The sequence below is a fragment of the Argiope bruennichi genome, chromosome 1, assembly GCF_947563725.1.
Source record: "Argiope bruennichi chromosome 1, qqArgBrue1.1, whole genome shotgun sequence".
Classification (NCBI taxonomy): domain Eukaryota; kingdom Metazoa; phylum Arthropoda; class Arachnida; order Araneae; family Araneidae; genus Argiope; species Argiope bruennichi.
In genome coordinates this window covers 8,287,248-8,310,514 of record NC_079151.1, presented here as the reverse complement: position 1 = coordinate 8,310,514, position 23,267 = coordinate 8,287,248, and the positions used below count along the sequence as shown (strand labels likewise).

Genomic DNA, 23,267 nt, shown 5'->3' with positions numbered 1-23,267 from the left:
AAATAAAGTTTGAGTCTTATCTAAAGAGAAAACAGTACTTTTTCTTAATGCTTTTTTTTGCATTTTATTGGAAAACGATATAATTTACAACTTTTTGTGCTTCTCAGAAACAACCATTTTTTTAAAGTTAAAACGTTCAAAAAGTAAATCTCCAACCGATTCGTTTATTATTTAGTCGGAATTTTCGATGACTTCATCTATTTTCCGCTTGAGCTTTAAGTTTTAGCTGAATTACAATTACCAACCGTATCGGAAAATTCTGCCTCAAAGACTGAATCAGTGCCTGTAAGATACAATAAATTCTTCTGAGAAAAAGTTAATAAATTCATCTATGAAAAGTCACTTTTCATCTATGAAAATTGAAGCACACAACATCGTTAATTTAAATCAATCCTAAATTAATTTTAGATTTGATTAAAGATATGTAAAAAACGCTTATCTTGGATATACTCGTCAACCAAAAGACCTTCCTTCAAAACGGAACGTGCATCAAAACATTCCATGCTTCGTGCTGAAAGAATTCGGGATCGTACTCTGTCCCAGTAAGTTTGATAGCTCTGTTAATTGTTCTTCCGCCGTCGATTCCTCGAATATATCTGTCTCTCGATTTCTTTGTACTGATACCACAGCTAATGAAACATTTAGTTATCATTTTTGACTTATTTTTTTCCAGGCGGTTTTAATCCACTTAAGAGCATCTCCGACAGAAATTTTCTCTGACAGTTCACTACCACATTTTCGTATTAATTCATATGTACAATGACATGTCGGAAAGCGCGTTGTCTCTATTGCATCTTGAAACATTTTATAACATCATGATCCAATGACATATTTTGATGTTGTATTTGCCGGTGGAAATAACAGTTTAACATTTGTGAATTGAATTCCGTGTGTATGGCACGCCGCATTGTCCAACTCTAGACGGTTTAATTTTTTCCCTTTAAAACACCAGAAACTTCTTTAATATCGCCAAATGACTAAAGGCGTTTTTTGTGTGTGTGTGTGTTTTCCTCACCAGCTGCTCTTAAACAAAAATTAATGGTGAGTCATTCCTTCGGAAATTTTCCACTTGTAGCTTATTCAGATTTTTGAATCATATTTTTATTGGACAAAGCGAGAAAAAAGATCGACGTTTCGTCCACGCTGAATATGTCCTTGTCATCATATTCAGCCAAAATCAATAGAAAACGCTCTTGTCAATCGATATCCGAAGTAAGGTCGGCATCGGCCACTTCGCCGCACAGTGATCGAAAAGGGATATTATTCTGTCTATGAAATCTATCCAGCCGTCCATTGCTGGTAGAGAAATTTTCAATTCCCAAAGCATCCGCAAGTTTTCTTGCTTTGTGTTGAATCACAGGTCCACTGATAGGAATTTTCTTCGCACAAAGAGATTGAAACCACTTCAAAACAGCATCATTTATGTCGGCATATTTTTCGTGTCTCATCCGTTTGACACCATGAAATTTGAATCTTCGTATTCTTTCAAAATTTAATATTTTTTTTAATGATTTTGTTGATTTACGTTCTTTTGCAGTTAAATATTTCAGCTAACTTTCTCGTCGATTTTCTGTTCTCAGATTGATGCAGAACTTGAATGCGTTGCTCGAGATTCAGAGAAACGTGCCTTGACATTGTCGTAAGTCAGTTCAATTACCAACCAATGAAAGAAGCATGAATGATGTTTTCGTTCCAAAATTATCGGAATCCACTAATAGCCAATAAAAAGCAAGAAATACAAATGGTCTTTCTTAACCTGACCTTGAACGTTTCAGCTCATAGCTAGAAACATGAAGCAATTACATTCCTATTGGCCGTTGAGGAGTGACCGTTATACAGAAGTGGTCGTTCGAAGAGGTTTCACTGTATATATTCGAAAGGTGTAAATAACAAAACCAAGTAAAGAGCAAAAATAAATTTAAAGCCAAATAGCAAGTTCTAAGGGCAAAGTTTTGCTTTGAAAATATCAATGTGTCCTCCCTGATCTAAAATGGCTTAATAAATGATTTCAAACCAGATGACGCCAATGGATGGAAGCGATGTCGTTCAGTGACAGTTATTGCATTTTCATCTACACCAAAACGAAAACATATGCTGTCACTCATTCTGAAGTAATTCAATAATTATTTACAAAATAATTTTTGAGTAAACTGATTTTGCAACATTTAATGAACATAGTTTTTATTTCAATTATATGCAGAAAATTCGAAAGATCTCTTTCAACAGAAAGACCATTTCTGCGTTCGAAATGCACTTTCCCATCCATCTTTTCGGAACACCACAGATCGATTGGGTTTAAAATTTGGCACTGGTCTGAAACTCTGACTTGTAGTTTTGATGCCTGTGGACGGGAAGTTACAGTTAACCCGACGAATGTCTCGTTTCGAAAATTGTCTCATACTAACAGTTTTGGTTGCAGTGACATTTTTTCTCTCTAAGCGAGTCTCTCCTCTTTTCCAGTCTACTCGTACTTCGCGGAGCACACAGATTTGCGTCATGTGATGGGGCTGGGAATCGCTGTGACCCGTGGTTCGGCGGCCGCCCTCTCCTTCTGCTACTCCCTCCTCCTGCTCACCATGTGCCGAAACCTCATCACTAAGCTACGGGAGCTGCCCCTGCATCAGTACATTCCCCTCGACTCCCACGTCCAGTTCCACAAGGTGGTCGCCCTCACAGCTCTCTTTTTCTCCAGTAAGTCCACGATTCTTTCTCGTTGTGTTCTCGCTTCTGTGATTCTGTTCACCTTCCACATTTTTGTCAAGGGAAAAAAACACACAGTTGTTTTCTTATAATTTGTTTAATTATTTACTATTTGCTAATTTATTATATTTTTATAAATATTATGACCCATTTTTACACACCAGATGAAACTAAGCACATGAAATGAAAATTTCATTAAAATGAATCTGGTAACCTACAATTAAATTCTGTTTACATTGATATGGTGTATCGCTTCCACAGCCTACAAGCGATCAAATTTGAAAGCTCTAGCACAGCAGAAAAAAAAAGTCCCATTCACAGGATTAGAAATGTATCGGTCTTCTGTACAGCCACTGGCCGAAGAACAGAATTTTTTATTACATTACCGTCCTGTTTCATGGCATGACTGAATTCTAACAACAGGTGTTGAGTTTTTCATTGAATATTTATGATCCATAACCCCCTAGCGGTAGAAATTCCTTCCTTTCTGTGCAAACGGCAATTTAATATTTACCTTTCATTTTTAAATTCTCTCAGAATTTATGTTGTTTGTTGAGCGAATAACAGCTCCGAACAAGTTCCTGAATGTATTTAGTTTTAACAACAATAGTTTTAAAATTTAGGTAAATGACATTAAAAATTTTGCAAATATCATAGAAAAATAATGGACTGATATTAGAAAAATAGACATTGGTTAGATTGAGATTTGGATTTTTCAAACAATTTTATACGGATTATTCATTTGTGAATTTCTTTAAAAATTTGAAAATTAGATGCCTTGAGTCATATTCTAATTTTTAAAGCTTCCGTTGTTACTTTTCACTTAACTATGCCGTTCTTAAATGAAACTGGGACATTGGCATTTTTTTATTCGATTGAACACTGGAGAAAGTTGATAGACATATTTTGAGTGGCTGCATGCCAAGATTCCCTCTAATCCAACAGAAAAAGTTAATAGAATGTTCTAATTGGGACAGTCAAAGGTTTTAATGGAACAGAATGCTGAGCTTGTATCATTAAATACAATTTTCTAATGGTGCAGTCATATTTACACCAATGTTTATATGTGGATTTATGTTTATATTTTAATGATAATTCTTCTCTCCGTGTATTCGTACAGTAAAGACTAAAAAATAAAATTTGATATTAAATGAAAATTGTAAATTAAAGCTTATGGAAAACAGATTTTTTAAAAAAAATTTCAAAGTAGAGTTTTAATAGTGTATTAAAAATAATTCTTTATTGAAGATATGGATTTCAAATCAAAATCATAAAAGCGTGAAGAACTGATACTCTAATCAAATAGGAATCTTTAATCAGATTTTAATTTTTAATGTTATAATATTCAATATGACTTAATTTTCTTACAGCATTGTTCTAAGCATTTGAAATAATAAAATTTTTTATTATGCTTCCAAGTTTGTTTGTTTTTTTAAAAATATTTTCCATGTTTCAGTGCACCAATAAAAATGTATTCCACCTGATTGTCTTTATTTTTTTCTACATTTTAGTGTTTATATTTCTGAACCGATTGTTATAAATATCGTAGAATACAGTTCTCATTTTTTCGCACATTTTTTTTTTCTTGTGCGTCTCGCGTATGGGATTAAAATGGAATAAAAATTAATTGATTAGTCTATAATTAATCCCCGGAAATATTAAAATAGTGTATTTTTTTACGGCATGTACAAAATTTCGATCAACTTATTGAATTTGTCTCTTCCAGTGATTCACACCGTCGGCCACTGTATCAACTTCTATCACGTGTCCACGCAACCCATTGACAATCTGAGATGTCTCACCAAGGAGGTGCACTTCGAGTGAGTCGTCTTCTTTCAGTTCTGTTTGTTGAGGTGTAGAGACGTGCACACATGCACGCACGACTCAGTGATTCGAATTTTGAGGAATTTGCAGTTGTGAAGATGTATCAGAATTCTTTTTTAAAAATCTTAAATCATCTTTAAAATAGATTGACAGTGATGCATTATAAAGTTTTCATATTTTTCGACTCTACTGAAGCACATGGTTAATCACCAGAAAACGTCGAATCACAAGAAGAGTAGAATAAAAAAATGTTACGTTGCTTTTAATATCTTAGAGTCACTTAAAAGAGTTACTATTTCGATAATTTTTTAAAGGTCCCGAATCAGTTAGGTTAATCAGCTTAACACTGCTGCAAAAAATATTTTTCAACACATTGCAATTAGAAAATGCAGATACTTTACCCATAAACACCCCAAAATTTTCAATTTTAAATCCGCATGTGAAATTTATAGCATTTCAGACATACTAAACAATCAATATGAATTATCTGTAGTTCTGCCAGGAAACAGGATAAATGTAAAGATTAAATTTATAATTCAACAAATGAAATTGTTTCAGATTCTTTTCTCTACGTAGTCCTATTTTAGTCTACTCAATACTCGTCCAAAAATAAATAAAAATAAGATTTTCATTAAATGATCCCCAACTTTAATCGTTCTTTACACTCAATAATTAGTGATAATTTATTTCTCAAATTAGCGATAATTTATTTCTCAGAAAAATTTTGATTTGAATAACGTTTTAGAAAATTACCACGTAATTTTTTTTAGGAGAGTAGCTTCTAAGAAAAAAAAAATACTTGTATAGAAACTAAAACTCATAAATGTCCAATAAGAGAGACAAAAAAAAAAAAAAAAAAAACAGTAAGGACAAAGTTGAATATGAACAGGAGTGAAAAAAAAAAAAAAAGTTCAGTGCCGAAATCGAGTTTATTCTGAGTGCAGCTCGAACCCCTCTAAATTCAAAAAAGATAAAAGGGTTGGTTTTGTCATTGAATCAATCAATTGTTTGTACTGTGGGATTTCATATGCATAACAAAGATTCTTCCTGACCTACATTTCCCTTGCTTGTTGATTCATTGTTATTTTTAAATTTTCATTGCTTTTTTTTTATGGATAATTGGATTCGCAGAGTAACAAAGTAAGAAAAGAGCACGGAAGTTAAAAATTTCTATAAAAAGAAAAATAATTCAATTTCTGAAAATAAGTGCGGACGCTTTCAGCCTTGATGGATGAGTCCTCATTGCTGATTGATACTGAAGATAAAGTTCAATTCTTTATGACCTTTGATGTTGCAGACTCATCAAAGGAGGAAAAACACAGAGTGATTATAAATTTTAAGGCGTAAAAATGTGCCTTCAAATGTAATAGATAAAATCAAAATTGCGTTCTGCTTAATAGTATTATTTGCCTAATTAAAACGTTATAGTGCCGTATTCATAAAATAACTAATTTATGTGCTTTTATTGACACGTTAAACATATTAAAATCCTGATTCGCCATCTTTGACTTCAGAGTGGTGGTGGCTATAATCGTGGAAGTGACTTCTTGATAAAGTGGTTAAGACCTCTTAGCGATAAAATTCGGAATTAGCTTTTGTGTCTCAAAAGCTGTTAGAAATGTTGAAAGAAAAAAATCAACTGCATTTTTTGAGCATCTTTAAGAAAATACGTTACTCTCATTAATGTAATAAAACTATACAAAAATATACATGACATGTACATTTTTATTTCAAAGGTATAAAGAAGCGACACAAAGGAGCTGCTGGAGCCGTTTATCATTCTTACAGAACCATAATAAACCCCATGAGCAAGATAACCATTCCAAAATTTGATTATTGCTGCGATCAAGTGTTTATTAATCATGTTCTCTTCTTATTAATGTGCACAAGGCATCTTTTCTGATTCAATCAATGAAACTCTCTCTATATCGCTCAACATTTATTTTTCCCATATTTTATAAGTATTTTCTCTTGAAATCAACTGAAAACATTCTTCAAAACTTTTAACAAGTAACGTTCTTTTTTTCTGCGTTCGTAACATCACAATTTTTGAATGCGCTTTAAAGAAATGTGTCCTAATATAGGCATTCTTGTGCACAAAGTATTTTTTCCTCACTTCGAGAATAATGCTCTATAACTTTGCAATTGACTTTTTCCGTGTGTTATATAGTTTTCCAGACAAAAATAACTTCAAAGGTGACATTGTAAATGGCCTCAGAGATTAGTGCTTAGCCACTATTATGATGTTCTTCTTCCGCGGGAAAAAAGCTCAATACTTTACTGGCATCGTGTATATATGGCAGAAGATTTTTTAAAAAGTTTTGATATTTTTTATTTATGTTTTAAAATGTGAGAAAAGAAGTTATTTGTGTTATTACCGGAGAAAAAGTGCGAAATTAAACTTCTTGTACCATTATTTCCCATTTATACTTAATTTTCCTTTCCTTTCTTGCAGCTCCGATTTCAAGCCAACAATTTCCTACTGGCTGTTTCAGACAGTTACAGGTAACATCCAATTTCTATTCGGTGACAAGCTCTCTGCGCATAGTTTCTTTACCTCGCACCTTGAAATAAATACAATCTTTGAACACTAAATAAGTTTATTGAAATGTATTGATCTTTATTATTTAGCAGGGAAATTTGAAAGGGAATTTTCCTGCTAATTCTCTTCCATCTTTCTCTTATTTAGACCACTGATTAAGTGACACTATTTAAAAAAGTGCGCAGCTAATATGCAGGCAGGAACGCATTAGTTAAAACATAACATTGCCATTAGAGTTTCCATTAAATTTCTTCATGTAGAGATTGGATGTGATATAAAAGTAATCTTTTCTGTTTTGAGCATATTAACATTAAGCTATCTCCGTTTAAAATATGACTCTTTTCCCTTGTGAAATGAGTGGCATTTCCCCCTGTAATTGTTGATATTTAAATTGATCCACTTTTTGGAAAATAATTAGTGGCAACATTTGATTACCTTGTGCACTACCCTTGGATTTTGAGGTCCCATGAACAAGTATGAAGCACAAGATAAATAAAAATGTTAATAAAGAAAAATTGTGTTTAACATTTTATGTATGAAAAAGGAATAAATAGAAATATTTATAATGTATGTAAAGGTGCAGTGTGATTATAAATGAATATCTCAACCTTGCAGGGCTATTAAAAGAAAAAAAAGTTGTTGTTGTATGTCGGAACCTTTCTTTTCATTGGAAATTATAACTATCAGTTGAAAGTTTAAATTCTTTGCAGTTATAAATGTTAATGTTAGCGCTTCCAAACAAGCGAATAACAAGGCAATACGATAGCTCATCCCCTACTTTTTCAGCATCTTTGATGTGATGCTTTAAAAACCAGCTGATGCATGTTCGTCAGTTTGCATTGACGTCATTTGCTACTGTTTCATGAAGCCCAATAAAAGAAAAATCAAACATTGCCATACGCACACATCTGCATCCATTCCGAGCTTCACATCAAACGAAGAAAAATGTGTGGGATGAGCTTTCGTGCCGCTTAAATGTCCTTCAGAGGCAGAGGCTTATTGGTTTCCGATAAACAATTAAGCAATAATTTGTTTTGTTTTCTTTCGTCAGATTTATAAAGTCGAGATATTCATCTATAATCACACTGTATTTTTCCTGTTATAATTTGAACAAATATCTATTCCGAAGTACGGGACGCTGGCTGACTGACTTTAGAATTCTGATCTAAGCCACAAAATATTAAATCTAACTCTTAAGCGTATTTTGTTGCAACTAAGAAGCCTATGTAAGAAATAATGTTAAATGAACGCAAAACGTTTATCTTAAATGAGCTGTTCTGAGGGTTGCTTCTTTTGCAGGTGTCTCAGGCATCCTGCTGTACGCCATCGTATGTGTCATGTTCATTTTCGCCCACCCCCGGATCCGGCAGAAAGCCTACAAGTATTTTTGGTCAACGCACAGCCTGTACGTCCTTCTGTACTTACTGTGTTTGGTGCATGGCTTAGCGAAGATCACAGGGGTAAGTGCCTTCCCGCCGACGGATCTTATCGCGTTTTCATGTACCCGGGCAGAAGCACGTGAGGTGGTTTTCGATGAATTGACTAATAAATGAAGATGGGTTCATACTGGTCTGAAAGGGAATCGACAGACAGCGCTGCCTCTTTTCACCTAGACCATTCGATTTTCCATTTCACCAACAACAATGGATTTGTGAGATGCCAGATCTAACCAATGGGGTGTCTCTTCTCAGTTTGCATGCTGTTAAAAAATGACACTTTTTGGGTTTCTGTAAAGAAAGCTTAGTGTGGGTTTCTGGTGCTTTCCTTTCTATCAACAATGGTGGGAACCTTCCTGAACATAACGTTATTTTTATTATATTCAGAGGAAGAGCCCCTGGGCCATAACACAAGATCATCTACCTATTTGATAAAATACGGCTCTACCTTTAACTGCTAGAATCCCCAATATTTAGCACTTTGTTTTTAGTAAATTCGGCGTTTGCAGTAAATTTTATTTTTATATATGATTTGGCATCAGTTGACATTTCGGTCCCTTGGCATCAGTTATCTGAACTCTGGTGTTGCTTAGAATATTACACACTACAGTTTTTTGTAGCGCATGTGAATTCATTCACTCAACACTCAGATGAACCGTATGGATTTATAGCACTGGAGTCAGCAGAGCATGTACGATTTGCAAATGACTCAGTCCCACAATATAGAATTTAAAAAGTATAGAAAAGAAATTTCTTTGGTATCAAATAACTTGTCACGCTGTGTGCCTCTAACAGAAGAGTTAACTGTTGCCGAAGAATGCCAGCAGTGTTAATGTTGAAAGTTACAAAAATTGTTATTAAATCAGAACTGTTCACTTAAAGAGAGAGCTCATATTGAAGTCACAACTCCTAGTTAAAACAAAACGAACTATAGTTAGTGATTGACCTTACTCAGCATATAATCGAATGTTGATACAGATTTAATAAAATGAAAGTAGTTACTTTATACAATACAAATAACATTGCTAGAGCTTAGCAATCTTAAAATTACTAAAAGTACTATAATTTGATATGATATTTAACCTCATGTACGGTTACTTGATTAATAACAACAAAAATCAAAATGATAGTAATTGTTAAAAAGAGAAGGTAGAAAATACTACAATACGGTACTACAAAATTATGAAGCAGTCTGGAGGAATATTCTTAGAAGAATTGTAAAAATGTAATAAATATTAGTACAGTATGAAGAACATATTTAACGGATATAGCACACTAATAGCAAATAGCCATTCAAGAACAGAAAAAAAAGGAAGAAATTTGTAAAATTTCACAAAATGTTTTAGAGCATATGCCACTCATTATATCATTCCAAGAGCAGATCTTTGAATCCGATATAATAAGTGGTGGAAAATAGAAATCTGCTGCCAGTTGAGAAAATGCTTAAAGGCACTCAGAATTTCCCAGAATGGTATCGTTTCATCTGTTGATTCATAAATGTTTAAACCTGTGTTTTACAGAAACCGGTATATTCATACTGGACCGAAAATATATTTTTTTGAAGTTCCGACGTTTCTTGGAAACCGGTCTCATGGCTTGGAGCCTGACGGTCAAAAGTAAGTCAGGGGCAGATTAAGGGTGTTGGGGCCCTCTTGCGCTAAAGTTCTTGTTGTTGGGGGTCTTAGTATTAGACTGAGCATGCATATGGATTTGGAAATCTATTAGTTATGAAAAAGATAATTCATCTTATCTTAAAAGATAGTTTATATTATATTTATACTCAAAGTAATGATATTTTTTACTAACATTAATTGCGTCTTATAATTATTCTATTTTTGATATTAATTACTAAATGATTAGTTTGATTAATCTTTGTTAAGAATTCATTTGCTTTGAAGTCAGGGAATAAATTTAAATGAAGCTATAAATATGACTCTCATATATGAATATTTATATTAAATATTGATGATATAATTAGGATTTTTATTATAAAGTAAAATGTCAAAAACAAGCAATATGAGGTTGTACAAAAGAAAAAGTAATTCAGTTTTACTTTACAAAATTACTTTGATTATAAATATCAAATGAATAACTATTATATTCAGCAAATTATAAATTGCAAAATGATAGTTAATTTGATTTTAATGCTGAAATATTATAATGTCAAATGAGGTTAAATTAAGTATAATATAATACAAACCTCTTTTCCTATTTTTTTGAAAATGTTTTTCTTGCATTTCTTCTTGACGCACCGCATTCTGTTTTAAATCATTTTATTTCTTCCCTTGTTTTAATCATTTAGAAGTTTCAGAAGCGTGAAATCAAGTACAACAAGAATGTGTTTAGAAAAGTCATCAATAAAGTAGCAGAAGAGTGAATCCGAATTCAGATTATTAGAAATTATTACTTCATCAAATTATTTCTCTGTTTTAAAAAAAGAGTGGAATTATATTAAATTTGTTCGACTAATCTAGATAAATTTGAAGATAGTTGAATAGAACTTAATTGTAAGAAAATACGCTTGAAGTCTGCAATTTTAAATTCTTTGAACGCCTAACTAAATAAATAACATAATCTGATATATTTTAAAAAATTAAATTAATTTACTAATTATAATCAATTAAATTATTTATTTATTTTTTTTTTAATTTTAGAATGCTCTGTTTTCTGAAAATGATGCAAAAATATTAGGATTATGTAAAACTACCTACCTACTGCACCACCTACTGCAGCATTACGCTATCGAACTGTTTTCTTACAATGAACTGTTGCAATAGTTCTTCACTCTTTTCAAAGCAGAAAATGCTCTACTAATGAGTTCATTGCGATCAGAGAAAAAGTTTTTTCAGAATTGTTTCAACGCTAGAAAATGTTCATGGCAACACTTTCGCAGCTTTAAGCATTTCAATTATTTGAATGAATTTTTGTTTATCTTCATTTTAATGTCATCCATTAGAATGCTTCAATTCTTCGTCAAACTACGTCACTTTGAAAAAGAATTGATAACAGTTTAATTTTTCAAGACAAGTGTTCGTTTCTTCCCTAGATGTATTAAAATTTAAAAAAAAATATTTCATTGATTTATAAATTACATTTATAATTTTTGTCCCAAGTTCCAATTTTCCCAATTAACATTAAATGTGTTTATAAATACATCCTTCGAGTGAAAATAACAAATTTTGTTATAAAAAAAATCTTTTTTTTTTTTACCGCTTTCCACAATGCTTTAGCTTTTTTTCGGCATTCTCAATTTTTTTGCATTTAAAATAATCCTCTTCATGCAAATTTTTGCTGAGATTCCTTGGGATGAATCGTGAAATTTTTAGCGCAAAAATATTATTGCGAACGCGATAAATGAAAAACGTTAAAAAATAGCGACACTGCGCAGTGTTTTTTACTGCAGGTGGTTGCAGCCACTGTGAGAAATCAGTTGTGTTTCGATCGCTGCAAAAAGAAAAGTTAATTGCAATGCGTTTGCCCATTAGTCCTGATATATAAAACTGAAAAACAGCGGATAATGTTTCTTTAAACAGACAGTATTTAAAATGCTTCTCTTCCATATAACGCAAAGAAAAACTCTTCTCTTGTGATTATTTTGCAGACCCCCCGCTTCTGGATCTTCTTCGTGGGTCCGGCCATAGTTTACACGCTCGACAAGGTGGTCAGCCTCCAGACTAAGTTTGTGGAACTGGACATTCTCGACACAGAATTGCTACCCTCCGGTAAGAGCTCTCATTTTCATCTGAGAACTAACAGCGACTTAACTTTCACTTATTTTAGCATGTTTTGTGTTCTTGAAAATGAAATTTCGTCATTGATTTTTCTCTCACTTCCTCACCTGTTGCATTTTAGGAAGTATGCAAAATTATTTGTTCGAAAAGAAATAGAATATATTTTTGTAATTTTAGGGGTCTTAATATATTAATTTAGATAAAGATTGATTTAATGAAATGGATGTCATCTGGAATTCTTTTTTTTTTTTTTTGAAGTATTAATTTTTCGATTCCTTAATATTTATTAGTATAAATTGTGAAATATATTAAAGACGGGAAAAGTAGATAATAATAAAAATGAAAAGTTTTAAAGCACTTTTTAATTAATGAAGCAAAAAGTTAGAAAGATTTTTGTATCGAAAATCTAACGTTGTTATAAAGAAATTAAGAATATTAGAAAGTATTCTTCAAAATAAAATAGTTGCTGAAAATATGGAAAATTCAAGAAGGCTGCCCATTTGGTGCGGCAGTTTATTCACAGCCAGCGTGGCAACACCCTGTGAATTGAGGTTCTGAGCTGTGAGCTGAGAATGAGAGTGCGACTTCTGCCAGATGATAAATAGAAAATTCACTTTTAATGATTATTATCTCATGAAGATTAAAATATAGATAATAATATATAAAAATGAACTTTTATAAGAAGCGATTTTATTAGTGCATTAAAATGGGGAGGGGGGGATTCTCAAAGGCTTAGAGATCGAAACAGACAGCGTGAAAGCGGAGACTCAGAAAACAATAGAAGAGCATCATAATCAACATAATAAAAAAACAAAGAATATTGAAATACATTATAGATATTATTGCAATCCTATTTGTGCTTCAGCCTCACACTTTGAGATTTTTGTTTTGATCACAAGATTTTTAATATTATAATTATTTTCCCTTTTTAATACACTGCTAAAAGCGTTTTTTTAAATTATGTTTATTAATTAAAATTTGTATCATATTTGCATAGATGGAATTTTGCAAACGATTTTCCTATCTTTTCCAAATGGGCTAGAGTTCTATAATTTTTAATGCATTTTAGATTACAATACACCATTTTATTTTTTCATAATTTAATCCTGTGTTGATCCATTTATTTACTTAAATTTTGATTTTATGCTAGTGGTGCCCCATTGTTGTGAATTTCTAGAGAAATTAATTTCACAATTCCAGAACATTTACATCTGAAATAAAAAGATATTTTGTTCACTAATGTGTATATTCTTAAATGAAAATGATTTTTATCAGTCACTCATTCAACGCATTCGTTGCGAGTCGTAATCTGTAAGGACCTGCTTTATTTCCAATTACTACGAAAACTTCTTTCAGAAGACTGATGCTTTATTTATATTATTTTGTGACAGATGTGACCAAAGTGAAGTTCAGCCGCCCCCCCAACTTCAAGTATCTTTCAGGCCAGTGGGTGCGGCTGGGACTGACGGCTCTGCAGCCGAACGAGTTCCATTCCTTCACCCTGACCTCAGCACCCCACGAGAATTACCTCTCCGTGCACGTGAAGGCTCAAGGCCCCTGGACGTGGAAACTCCGGAACTACTTCGACCCCAACAATATGCAAGCAGCCATGCACAAGGTAAATGTTTCTTTTGGACGTAGAAACAATCATATGATTTAAAGTTGGCATCTTTGTGTACGACTCCAAGCCACCACGGTTGAGAGATTGCCGTGCGTTCGCAGCTGTGGTTCAGCGCCATTTGTCATCGCCGCTGAAAATGCAAGCAGAGTTTGACGAGTAAAAATCTATCTAATAATTTTAATATCACATTCAGATGTTTTAAATTACCAAAATAATAAAACCGAAGTTTTATCAAAATTTGCATCATTTCCCCATTATAGGAAAAAGTATTTCAGATATTCTCATTTTTATGCATATTATAGCACTGCCGCGCCATTTCTTCCCTAACATATTTGCAAGCAAAGTATATTTATAGAATTTGTTCATGATCCAGCCTTTAGCTACCGCACTGGAAATATCAAAGACCTTCTGTTTAATTTAGTGAAAACGTAAATATAAATTTTATAAATCTGCATAAGTTTATAATTTTTAGTTCACTGACCATTTATGCATTCCGGTTTTTTAAGCAATTTGTTACACAAGAATCCAACAATGAGAAAGAAGTTACATAAGGTACAATCATCATGCTAGGGACACTTCGGAAAATGAGGCTGTTTTAGGCATATGCGAAAAATAGGTGAAGATCACAACTTCTTTCCTGTGGTTGATGAATGGGTTTTGTGATGCATTTCGCTCTCTCTTCCTTAAAATGCATGAGAATGCCAAAACTGAATATGCCTTTTAAATGCCAAATTCGTAGAGCAATATAATTTTTGAGAGCGAAAAATCTTTTGACAATTCAATTCATCGTACAATGTGCTGCATGAATGCTAATCGACTCAAACAAATTGCCGTAAAATATGCACAATCTTTTTCCGTTTTAGTCCAAACCATATAGATATTAGTCCCGGCTGCACGAAGCATTCCAATCCTATACCAGGGTGCAATAATTTCCACAGGTAATAACAATAATAAAACAGCTAGAGACCATGAATCAATTTAAGGGCTGCCGCATCATAACACTCTACAGCTATTCCCCGGCGAAGATCTACTTTGACTCATCCATGTGCGAGCAAATCTTCAATCTTACTGATTATACCTAAAAGTTAAAAGTTCGCTATCTTCAATAGTTAAATGTTCTTTTTTTAAGAGGGGGGGGGGAGTTGCTGGTGCTGGGTTGCTGAAGTATTTCTTATCAAGTTTTAAATAAATAATTTCAGAAATGATTTCTTTAACCGAAGAAATGCCAATCATATTTTAATAATGTTTCAATTGGTTGAATTTCATAATTAATTGGGCATTCATTTCTTTTGATTTGTCAAAATTCACGTCTTTTAGTAAGCTGAATAACATTCCTAAATGTCTTTACACTTTGGCATTTTTTTAACATTCATTTGGATACTGATACAGGTTTTCCTGTATCTCATGTTCAAAACCTTTTTTGCAAATGATCCATGAAAGCACAGAACAACTGCAGAGATTATGAAACTGCTGGAATTTTTTTAAACACGAAATAAATGACGTATTAAAAAGTTCCATGAATGCGCCTGCTGAGTATTAAACAAGATTATGTTATAAATATTTATTTATACTTTTTTAAAGTTTTGCGCATATTTTATCGCCATTGCACTTTACTTGAAGTCCCCGCCGTTTTCGATGCATTTGTAACCACCCACTCCAACTGAACATATACAAAGAATCCTATTATTCGATAAAAATCTAATTTACCTCCATCTTAAGAAATTCTCAACTAACCTCTGAGCTACCAAATTAATATCTTCTTCTTTGTTTACATTGTATCAATAATAATGTCTACCATTAGAATGAGGAATGCGGGTGATTTTTATTTAACTAAACCTTTAATTAAGAATTTAAAAAAAATTCGAATGTTTTAAAAGGTTAAGACACTTTGTTGTCCTTGAAATTAAAAAAAAATTCAGCCAAATTACAGAGGCTTAGATTTTATTTTTGTAACATGGATGTTAGCGACATATATTTTAAAGGTTGTTGATATGTATTATTTAAATACATGATTCCTCCTTCTAGAGAATGAAAGTGGGGCTATGATTTCAGTGACACTATTCATACAATAAAATTAAGATTTGTCTGAGAGATGACTGCGGATGTCAGGAGAAATCTGAAACCAAACGGGATAAAAAAAAAGTTAATGATTGGGTCTTTCATTGAAATAGAAGGACAAAACGAATAACAGCAGATCATGGATGTCTCTAAGCTGATTAAGCGCTCAATAATTCAATTATTGTCTCCAGTGACGGATTCTAATGAAGCAGCAGTCACAAATTTTTTTGAGGTGTTACCTATGGCTAGTTGGAAAATTGCCATTAACATGAATCTGCAATAAACATGAAATAAACCCTAGCGCCTCGATTTGCAGAAAGGGCTGGTGAAATTGCCATTTACAGCTGAAGTGAACCGATATATTACAATTTATCCGATCATGGCCTTCTACAGAAAAGTCAATCACACACAGTCATTAGTTAAAGTTTACTGCACCAATAAAAGATAGCATTTCTGGAAATATATTTAGTCTCATTTACATTCGATTGAAAATATTATTGCACTAGCACGTTCTGTTGATAAAACTTGGATTTCTGGACTGTGAACGTCTTTGGAGGAATCTAAATGTTATTCGTTTTGTCACCTTAGCTTCACCTAACGGCGCACCGCCATTACCGTTTTACAGCAGATTTCTTTTGGACTGCACAGCCATCTACTGAAAACTTACACCACGCTAAATGTTGAATAAGCCGATAAAAATACGGCCCCGCCTTTGTTTGGACGAGACATATAGTTGGTATAAAGGTGGAATAAATGTTGTTTTATTAATTTCAGGAGCAAAAAGTGAGGCTGGAGGGACCGTACGGGGGAGGAAACCAGGATTGGTACAAATTCGAAGTGGCGGTGATGGTGGGCGGAGGAATCGGTGTCACACCCTACGCCTCCATCCTGAACGATCTGGTGTTCGGCACCTCCACCAACCGCTACTCTGGTGTGGCGTGCAAGAAAGTGTATTTTCTCTGGATCTGTCCCTCTCATCGCCACTTTGAATGGTTCATAGAGGTGTTGCGGGACGTCGAAAGGAAGGACGTCACCAACGTGCTGGAAGTGCACATCTTCATCACGCAGTTCTTCCATAAGTTCGATCTCCGGACCACCATGCTCGTGAGTATTTCTTTCTTTCCCTTGAAACAAAAGATTCGAGCCTCTGCAGCAAGATAATGCTTTAAGCTCAAATCATATGTCCATTGAACTGTTTAGCCTTGCCTTCATCTGGATTGATTTGCATCTACCAATAGATTCTGTGGGTCATTTAATGCATTTCCCAATTGACTGAAGACTGTCAGTTAGAAAACATTAACATATTAAAAAGCATTCAATGTTTTGAAATAATTCAAGGCATTTGTAATGTAATAAATGGTAATATAATACAACTTTTTTGTTTGTAAGTTTATTAATGTAATAACTTGTAAAATCTGATATTTATTTTTAATTAATCGCTCTAGAGCTATTAAAACATCCTCGATCTAGCTACTTTTTTAATGTATTATATATATAAAAGAGTATTATTACACAACTGCGTTTAAAACTAATTTTGAAACAGTTTTTAATAAAAGAAAGGTTTCCAAGGAAATATAATTGTTATGACTCAAAAGCAAATTATTTGATTTTTAAAGCGATGAGGAGTCATTTTTGAACAATAATATGCGTCGAAGTAATGAAAGAACTGTTAGTTTTTATTAAAATCCAATAAAAATTTAGAAGAATCTTTTCTTAGAGAGAACCTACTACCCAGAAGTAGATACTTGCCAAATTCGGGGGATTCACTCTGTAAAGCATGTCGAATGATTTTTACATCATGCTTGTCGCATGGATCAGTTGTCCTACTTATGAACATCATCATATTAAAATTCATGTTGCCGATACCTAATGACGGTCTTCGCCGTCAACATCGAATTTTTTTCGGAAACATGAAAATGTAACCGCTCATTTTAAACCGTTATTCAAAGTAATAAATATGACTGTACGATGCTATGCAAATGTTTGCAAATGTCGCTCACATCAAGGCACTCGGCATTTACAAGCAACGCCTGCACGAATTATTTTACTGGAGTTTCCTGAAAACTGATGAATCGACGGTTTTCTATAACTTTAAATGAAATTCATCTGTTTGCCTGAAACCATCCGACCATTGCTAAACTCAACATCACCTCTGCACCAGACCATCTGGTGTGAAATGCTGCGAAAACGACCAAGAGCGGGTCTGATGTCGAAGTGAAAAGATTGCTTCATCGGTGAAAGATGTGCCTTCACGTTTCTACACATCATAAAGAAACTAAGCGGCTGTTGATTAAATGGATCAATTATTCATAAATGCTTTAGGATAGCATTAAAGGATACTTATCGTAGCACTATAAAATCACATTTCCTTTTACTATAAAGTGCACTAGCAAAATACAGTGCGTCTTTTTCTTTTTAAAGCTCTGTAGAAAAAATTTATGGAAATGTCTTTGATGGAACATTGCTCAAATTTTGATAACATTATGCAAAATTAAAAGTATATAATTATTTTTATATACGATAATTACATAGTATAATACTATATAATAGTAATTATTTATTTATAATTAATAGTATAACAATTTCATTGCATTCCTCATCTTTCCTTTTAAAAATCATTTGCATAAAAAATTCACTTTATATCATCCAGTCGTTTAACAGCTCTTATTGCCACGCGAGAGGAAAGGAATTTGTCATAGCGATATTTTGAGTTCAAATGCGACAAATATATTTTAATACGATATTGTCAAAGTTGCGCACATATTCATCTCTATGTGTCTGGAGGATAATCGTCCTCCAAAATTCAGAGAAGAGAATTTAACCCTAATATCTTTTTAACTTGACGAATTGAAATACTGGAATCAAATTTCGTGATAATTGATTTATCTGCTGTATGAACCCCCTTTCTCAAGAATGAATGGGGATGCTGAAGGTAATTCATCCATCTCCTCCGATGTGTGATTTCCTCAAAATCAGCCCGTCCCAATCAAATTTCATATCATTCGATCATTTGTTATGTAGATTTCCATGACTTATTCTGATGGATTCTATTTACTACTACATTCATCAATGAGGATTGCGTGCACCAAAATTTATCAAAATACCTCTAGCCATTAGGCATGCTGGAGCAAACACACACGCTGGACTTTATAGGAAAATATACACAGTGCAATTTTACTGAAATACTACACTATCCATTACTAAACATTATACTAAAAATTAATATTTTAAAATGAGAATTTTTTAAATCGTATCTGTAACTGTTTCTTAACAAAAGCATATTAAAGGTTTGAAAACATTTTAGGCATGAAAACTCAGTAAGCAAATTTCGAAAGCAGTATTTTTGAAAACTCAGTAAGCAAAAAGCGACATAAAAGTTATCTGACAAAAATCGCCATTTACTTTAAAGAAATCTATATATATTATTAAGTAGTGTGATATTTCAGTCGATTAGTACTTGGTATATTAGGATATCCTATCTACTCCGTTGGGTTTCAATCTGGCGACTGAAGTGGTATTTTCAGATTTTGTTCACAATTATAGAGACACCAGAGGCGAACGTTGAGTGCAGTGTGGAACGTTTTCAGTATCCAAATAATGGAATGGGTTGATAATTTTAAATTGTCGTTTAAAATATTGAAATAAAAACATGATTAATTATTCCCTCAATAAATACCAAATTGCCTAATTCTGATATCGAAATGCACCTCCACACATGAACACCTCCACCATGTTTTACCGTTCCAATTCCAGTTATTTGAATTAAGCCCCTCGTTTTTTTTTCTTTGCCAAAAACATAGATGCCCACGAGAGCCAAACTTGTTAAATTTACTTTCATCTGCAAATAAATATGACTCCAGTACGTTTCAAGGCCTACTTACGTCATAGATTTCGTGAAGGAACGTTTAGACCTTCTATTTTCAGCAATATCAAAAGATTTTCTTCGGGCCGAACGTGTCCATATATTCCAGCTTATCTGAGCACCCTTCGAACCCCGAGAACCCAGATGAAATTGTATTAAAAAAAATTCGGTAAACTCACAGAAAAAACCCTCAAACGTGGATTTTCCCCACATATTTTAACTCTTTATCTCTTATTGTGTCGAGTTAATTTTTCTGAATGACATTTTCTTACCTTCTTTTCGATTCAGTTTTCTTTTTCAAAGCGTTTTATCACATACTGCGCAATAAAATGGAAAAAATTTATGTATTTAGAGATGTGCAAAATTGATTTATCACTCTTATGATTTAAAAAAAAAATAATTTTTCGAATGCTGTTTGTCGTTTCCTTACGGCTACGAACCACTTCAAAATAATAGATAGAATACGTGGGGAATGAAGCAAGTAAAGTTTAAAGTCAATAAACTTATAAAATATCGCAAAAATACCAATTCAGTTTCAGTGATTATAAGATCCAGTTTTAGATATGATTTCCGAATTTCAAAAATTCGTAATAAAGAAATCTTATTGAAAATTATTTAAACGTAAGATAACGAAAATTTGATTGAATCTGTGGATACTTTTTCTTCATGAGTTAGCAGACATCCATAATTTTTCTCATTCCATAGTAATTTGAAATAATTCCGGAGATAATGTAACTGTAACTGCATAGATATGATTTATATTATCTATGAAATTATTTAAAACTAACTTTGTGAACATATAATCAGTAAATATACTAGGCAATCTTAGCGTTTCCTATATATGAAAACTATCTTGTTATTCAAAGCTATGGGCCTGAGATTGTAATGACTGAAATCAATTGAGCTCCCGTGGTTACGGTTACTAAAAAAGTTTCAAATTGTAAATAGCCCACGTTTTCCCTGCAGAAATTGACCAGCGCATTTAAAAATCATAAATAGTGTTAGAAAGACACGCATATGATATGCTTTAAACCTGACATCACATTAGTTAAAACATCTTCTAATTATAGTCCGTGTATTTTCTATAGGCTGTTCAGGGTCACATTTTCTATCACGTTACTGGTACCAGACAACCAATAACGAGGTAGAAAATGTGATCTTTAACCGCCTACGGAAAATATACATAGTGTGGTTGTGGTGTGCAAATTGTTAGAGGGATGCCAGTCTTATCGCTTAAACATGGCTCTTCAAGCTCTTTCGAAATAGGACATTAATATAAAGTAATAGAAGTTTTTATATCTAAGAGCGGCGTCTTCTGCTGATCACCAAATGTAGCTTATTTTCTGAATTAGTAGTATATAATTAATTATTAGTAAAAAAAAATAACATTGAAATGTACTTGCTGTAGTTTTAGTCTCATGTTTCATTCGTTTCTTCTAGTATATCTGTGAGAACCACTTCCAGCGCATCTCCCAGCGGAGTATGTTCACCGGTCTGAAGGCCGTCAACCATTTCGGACGGCCCGACATGACCTCCTTCCTCAAATTCGTGCAGCACCAGCACTCCTACGTAAGTCTGCTCTTCTTCACATTCTAAACGGACAGCTTTTAAGCTATATACATAGAATTTCCTTATGTCTTGCCACTGCGCAATTTCAACGGTCTTTTCTGAAAATACTAGAAGTTTGTATGGCATTATTTTATTGAAGCGAATCAACCCTGTTAAGCCAGCATTTGAAACAAATCCATAACTTTGGACATATACTAAATTTTATTTATCTAAGTCGTTTTTTTAAAAGAAAAATTAAAACACATACAATTACACGGATTGAAGGAACCAAGCTTTTGACGGATTCTGTTCAAAGTTGTATTCATATAACAAGTTGTGTTCAAGTTATCGTGATCCCGTACCCAAAATTAAACAGGAATAACGAATATATCCATAGATTTAATCCAAAAATTTAATATAAATCTTCAGTTTTGGTGGTTATTCCATCAGATCAGATCAAAAATCATGTGTTAAAATACCTCTTCTACTCAAGCATATTACAAATTTTAATTTTCACGTTTATATTCGTTGTGTTTATATGCGCATCCGCAGTTAAAAAAGTTTTCTTCCTGCCTGCACATTTTCTAAAGGCGCAAAAAGAAGAAAAAGTGTTGATTTCTTAAAGTGCAGAGTAGTTCAATAATTCAATAGCTCAAACAATGCAGCAATTAAAGGTAGCAAAAAAAAAAAAAAAAAAAAAAAAAAACTTTTTTTTTAACAACCATTACCATTAGCAACATTAAAACTTTAAAAGAAAAAAAATTAGATACAGAAACTTATAATACCATACCTACATACTATTTCTGCCCTCTAAACTTGTAGTTTTTCTGTTTTTCAGAAAACGACAACGAAAGTTATTCGAATCAATACTGAAATACCGAACGGTCCTCTAATTAAATCCTATTTCTTCTTTATGGCATGACGATAGAATCAACAAAATGCCCGTCTTGCGATTTCGACGAATCACTGTTTTTAGAACTCCGGAAGTTCGACGAAAACATTTTTGGAATAACGTCTGCCTCTCAAAGACAAGTAAAACTTTTAATGAACTTGAAGGATAACTTTTGGCATTTAGTCTGAACTCTAAAATTGCTGTTTTCTTCGCTGCTGTCTACTTTGAGATGAAATCCGTCAAAAGACAATGTATCTGTTTGCCAGCATGGATGTAAAACTCTAGAACTTAAAAATGCAACTTGCTGGATCGATAAAATTTAGCCCCTTGTATTATTATTCGGATGAGTGCTTTGTTACAATTCTTAACCGCTTCTGATTTTATTACTTTCCGATCTATCTCTTGGCAGGTGAGCAAAGTGGGTGTGTTCAGCTGCGGCCCTTCTGCCCTCACCAAGAGCATCAGCAGCGCCTGCGAGACCGTCAACAACCAGCGGAAGCTGCCCTACTTCGTGCATCACTACGAGAACTTCTGAACTCGCTCACCACTATTTATTGCCACACAGCTTGCCTGGCAGGCTTGTTGTACATAAGTTACCCCGACATCGGCAGGGTGACAGCGTCCGGCTCTGATGTCCAGCGAAGTGCACAAGACACTCTGTTAAACTGTACATAGTCTGTTCAAAAAGGAAGCAGGCTTTTAAAATAAATCGATTACTGCTCAGAGCGTCTTTTGATGCGATGCTTCCGATCTACTGTTTTTACGACACTTTTATTCTAAGAACAACTGGGAGTCTATTGATTTTTTCTGTTATTTCAGATTGTCAGCTTTTCAAAGTGCATTTCAACTTTGGGGACATGAAAGACTTACGGCATTTTCAGAAATTTTTTATCCAAATTTGAATTATCGGGAAACTCTTAACTAACTGGGATATGATTCGTGCTTTGCTCATCAATCTATAATTCAATCCGGCTGTCGATTGTCAGTGAAAATTGTCCGAGATGAATTTTTGCTGATACCTTGGCGTTGGAACAACTTGTAGATAGATGTATA

The 23,267-nt window shown here is 33.3% G+C and overlaps 1 protein-coding gene across 2 annotated transcripts in view; it reads left to right on the top strand.

The window, feature by feature from the left end:
- LOC129961582 (dual oxidase-like) overlaps window positions 1–22,937 on the top strand; it is a 148,844-nt gene extending 125,907 nt beyond the window's left edge. For both annotated transcript variants that reach the window (XM_056075082.1, XM_056075090.1), the window contains exons 21-29: window positions 2,461–2,691; window positions 4,427–4,520; window positions 6,980–7,029; window positions 8,366–8,526; window positions 12,104–12,224; window positions 13,625–13,851; window positions 16,687–17,016; window positions 21,215–21,343; window positions 22,624–22,937. In XM_056075082.1, coding sequence (XP_055931057.1) covers window positions 2,461–2,691; window positions 4,427–4,520; window positions 6,980–7,029; window positions 8,366–8,526; window positions 12,104–12,224; window positions 13,625–13,851; window positions 16,687–17,016; window positions 21,215–21,343; window positions 22,624–22,749 — 1,469 coding nt within the window. In that variant the 3' untranslated portion in view covers window positions 22,750–22,937. The remainder of the gene's footprint in view (window positions 1–2,460; window positions 2,692–4,426; window positions 4,521–6,979; window positions 7,030–8,365; window positions 8,527–12,103; window positions 12,225–13,624; window positions 13,852–16,686; window positions 17,017–21,214; window positions 21,344–22,623) is intronic.
- Window positions 22,938–23,267: the final 330 nt, after the last annotated feature.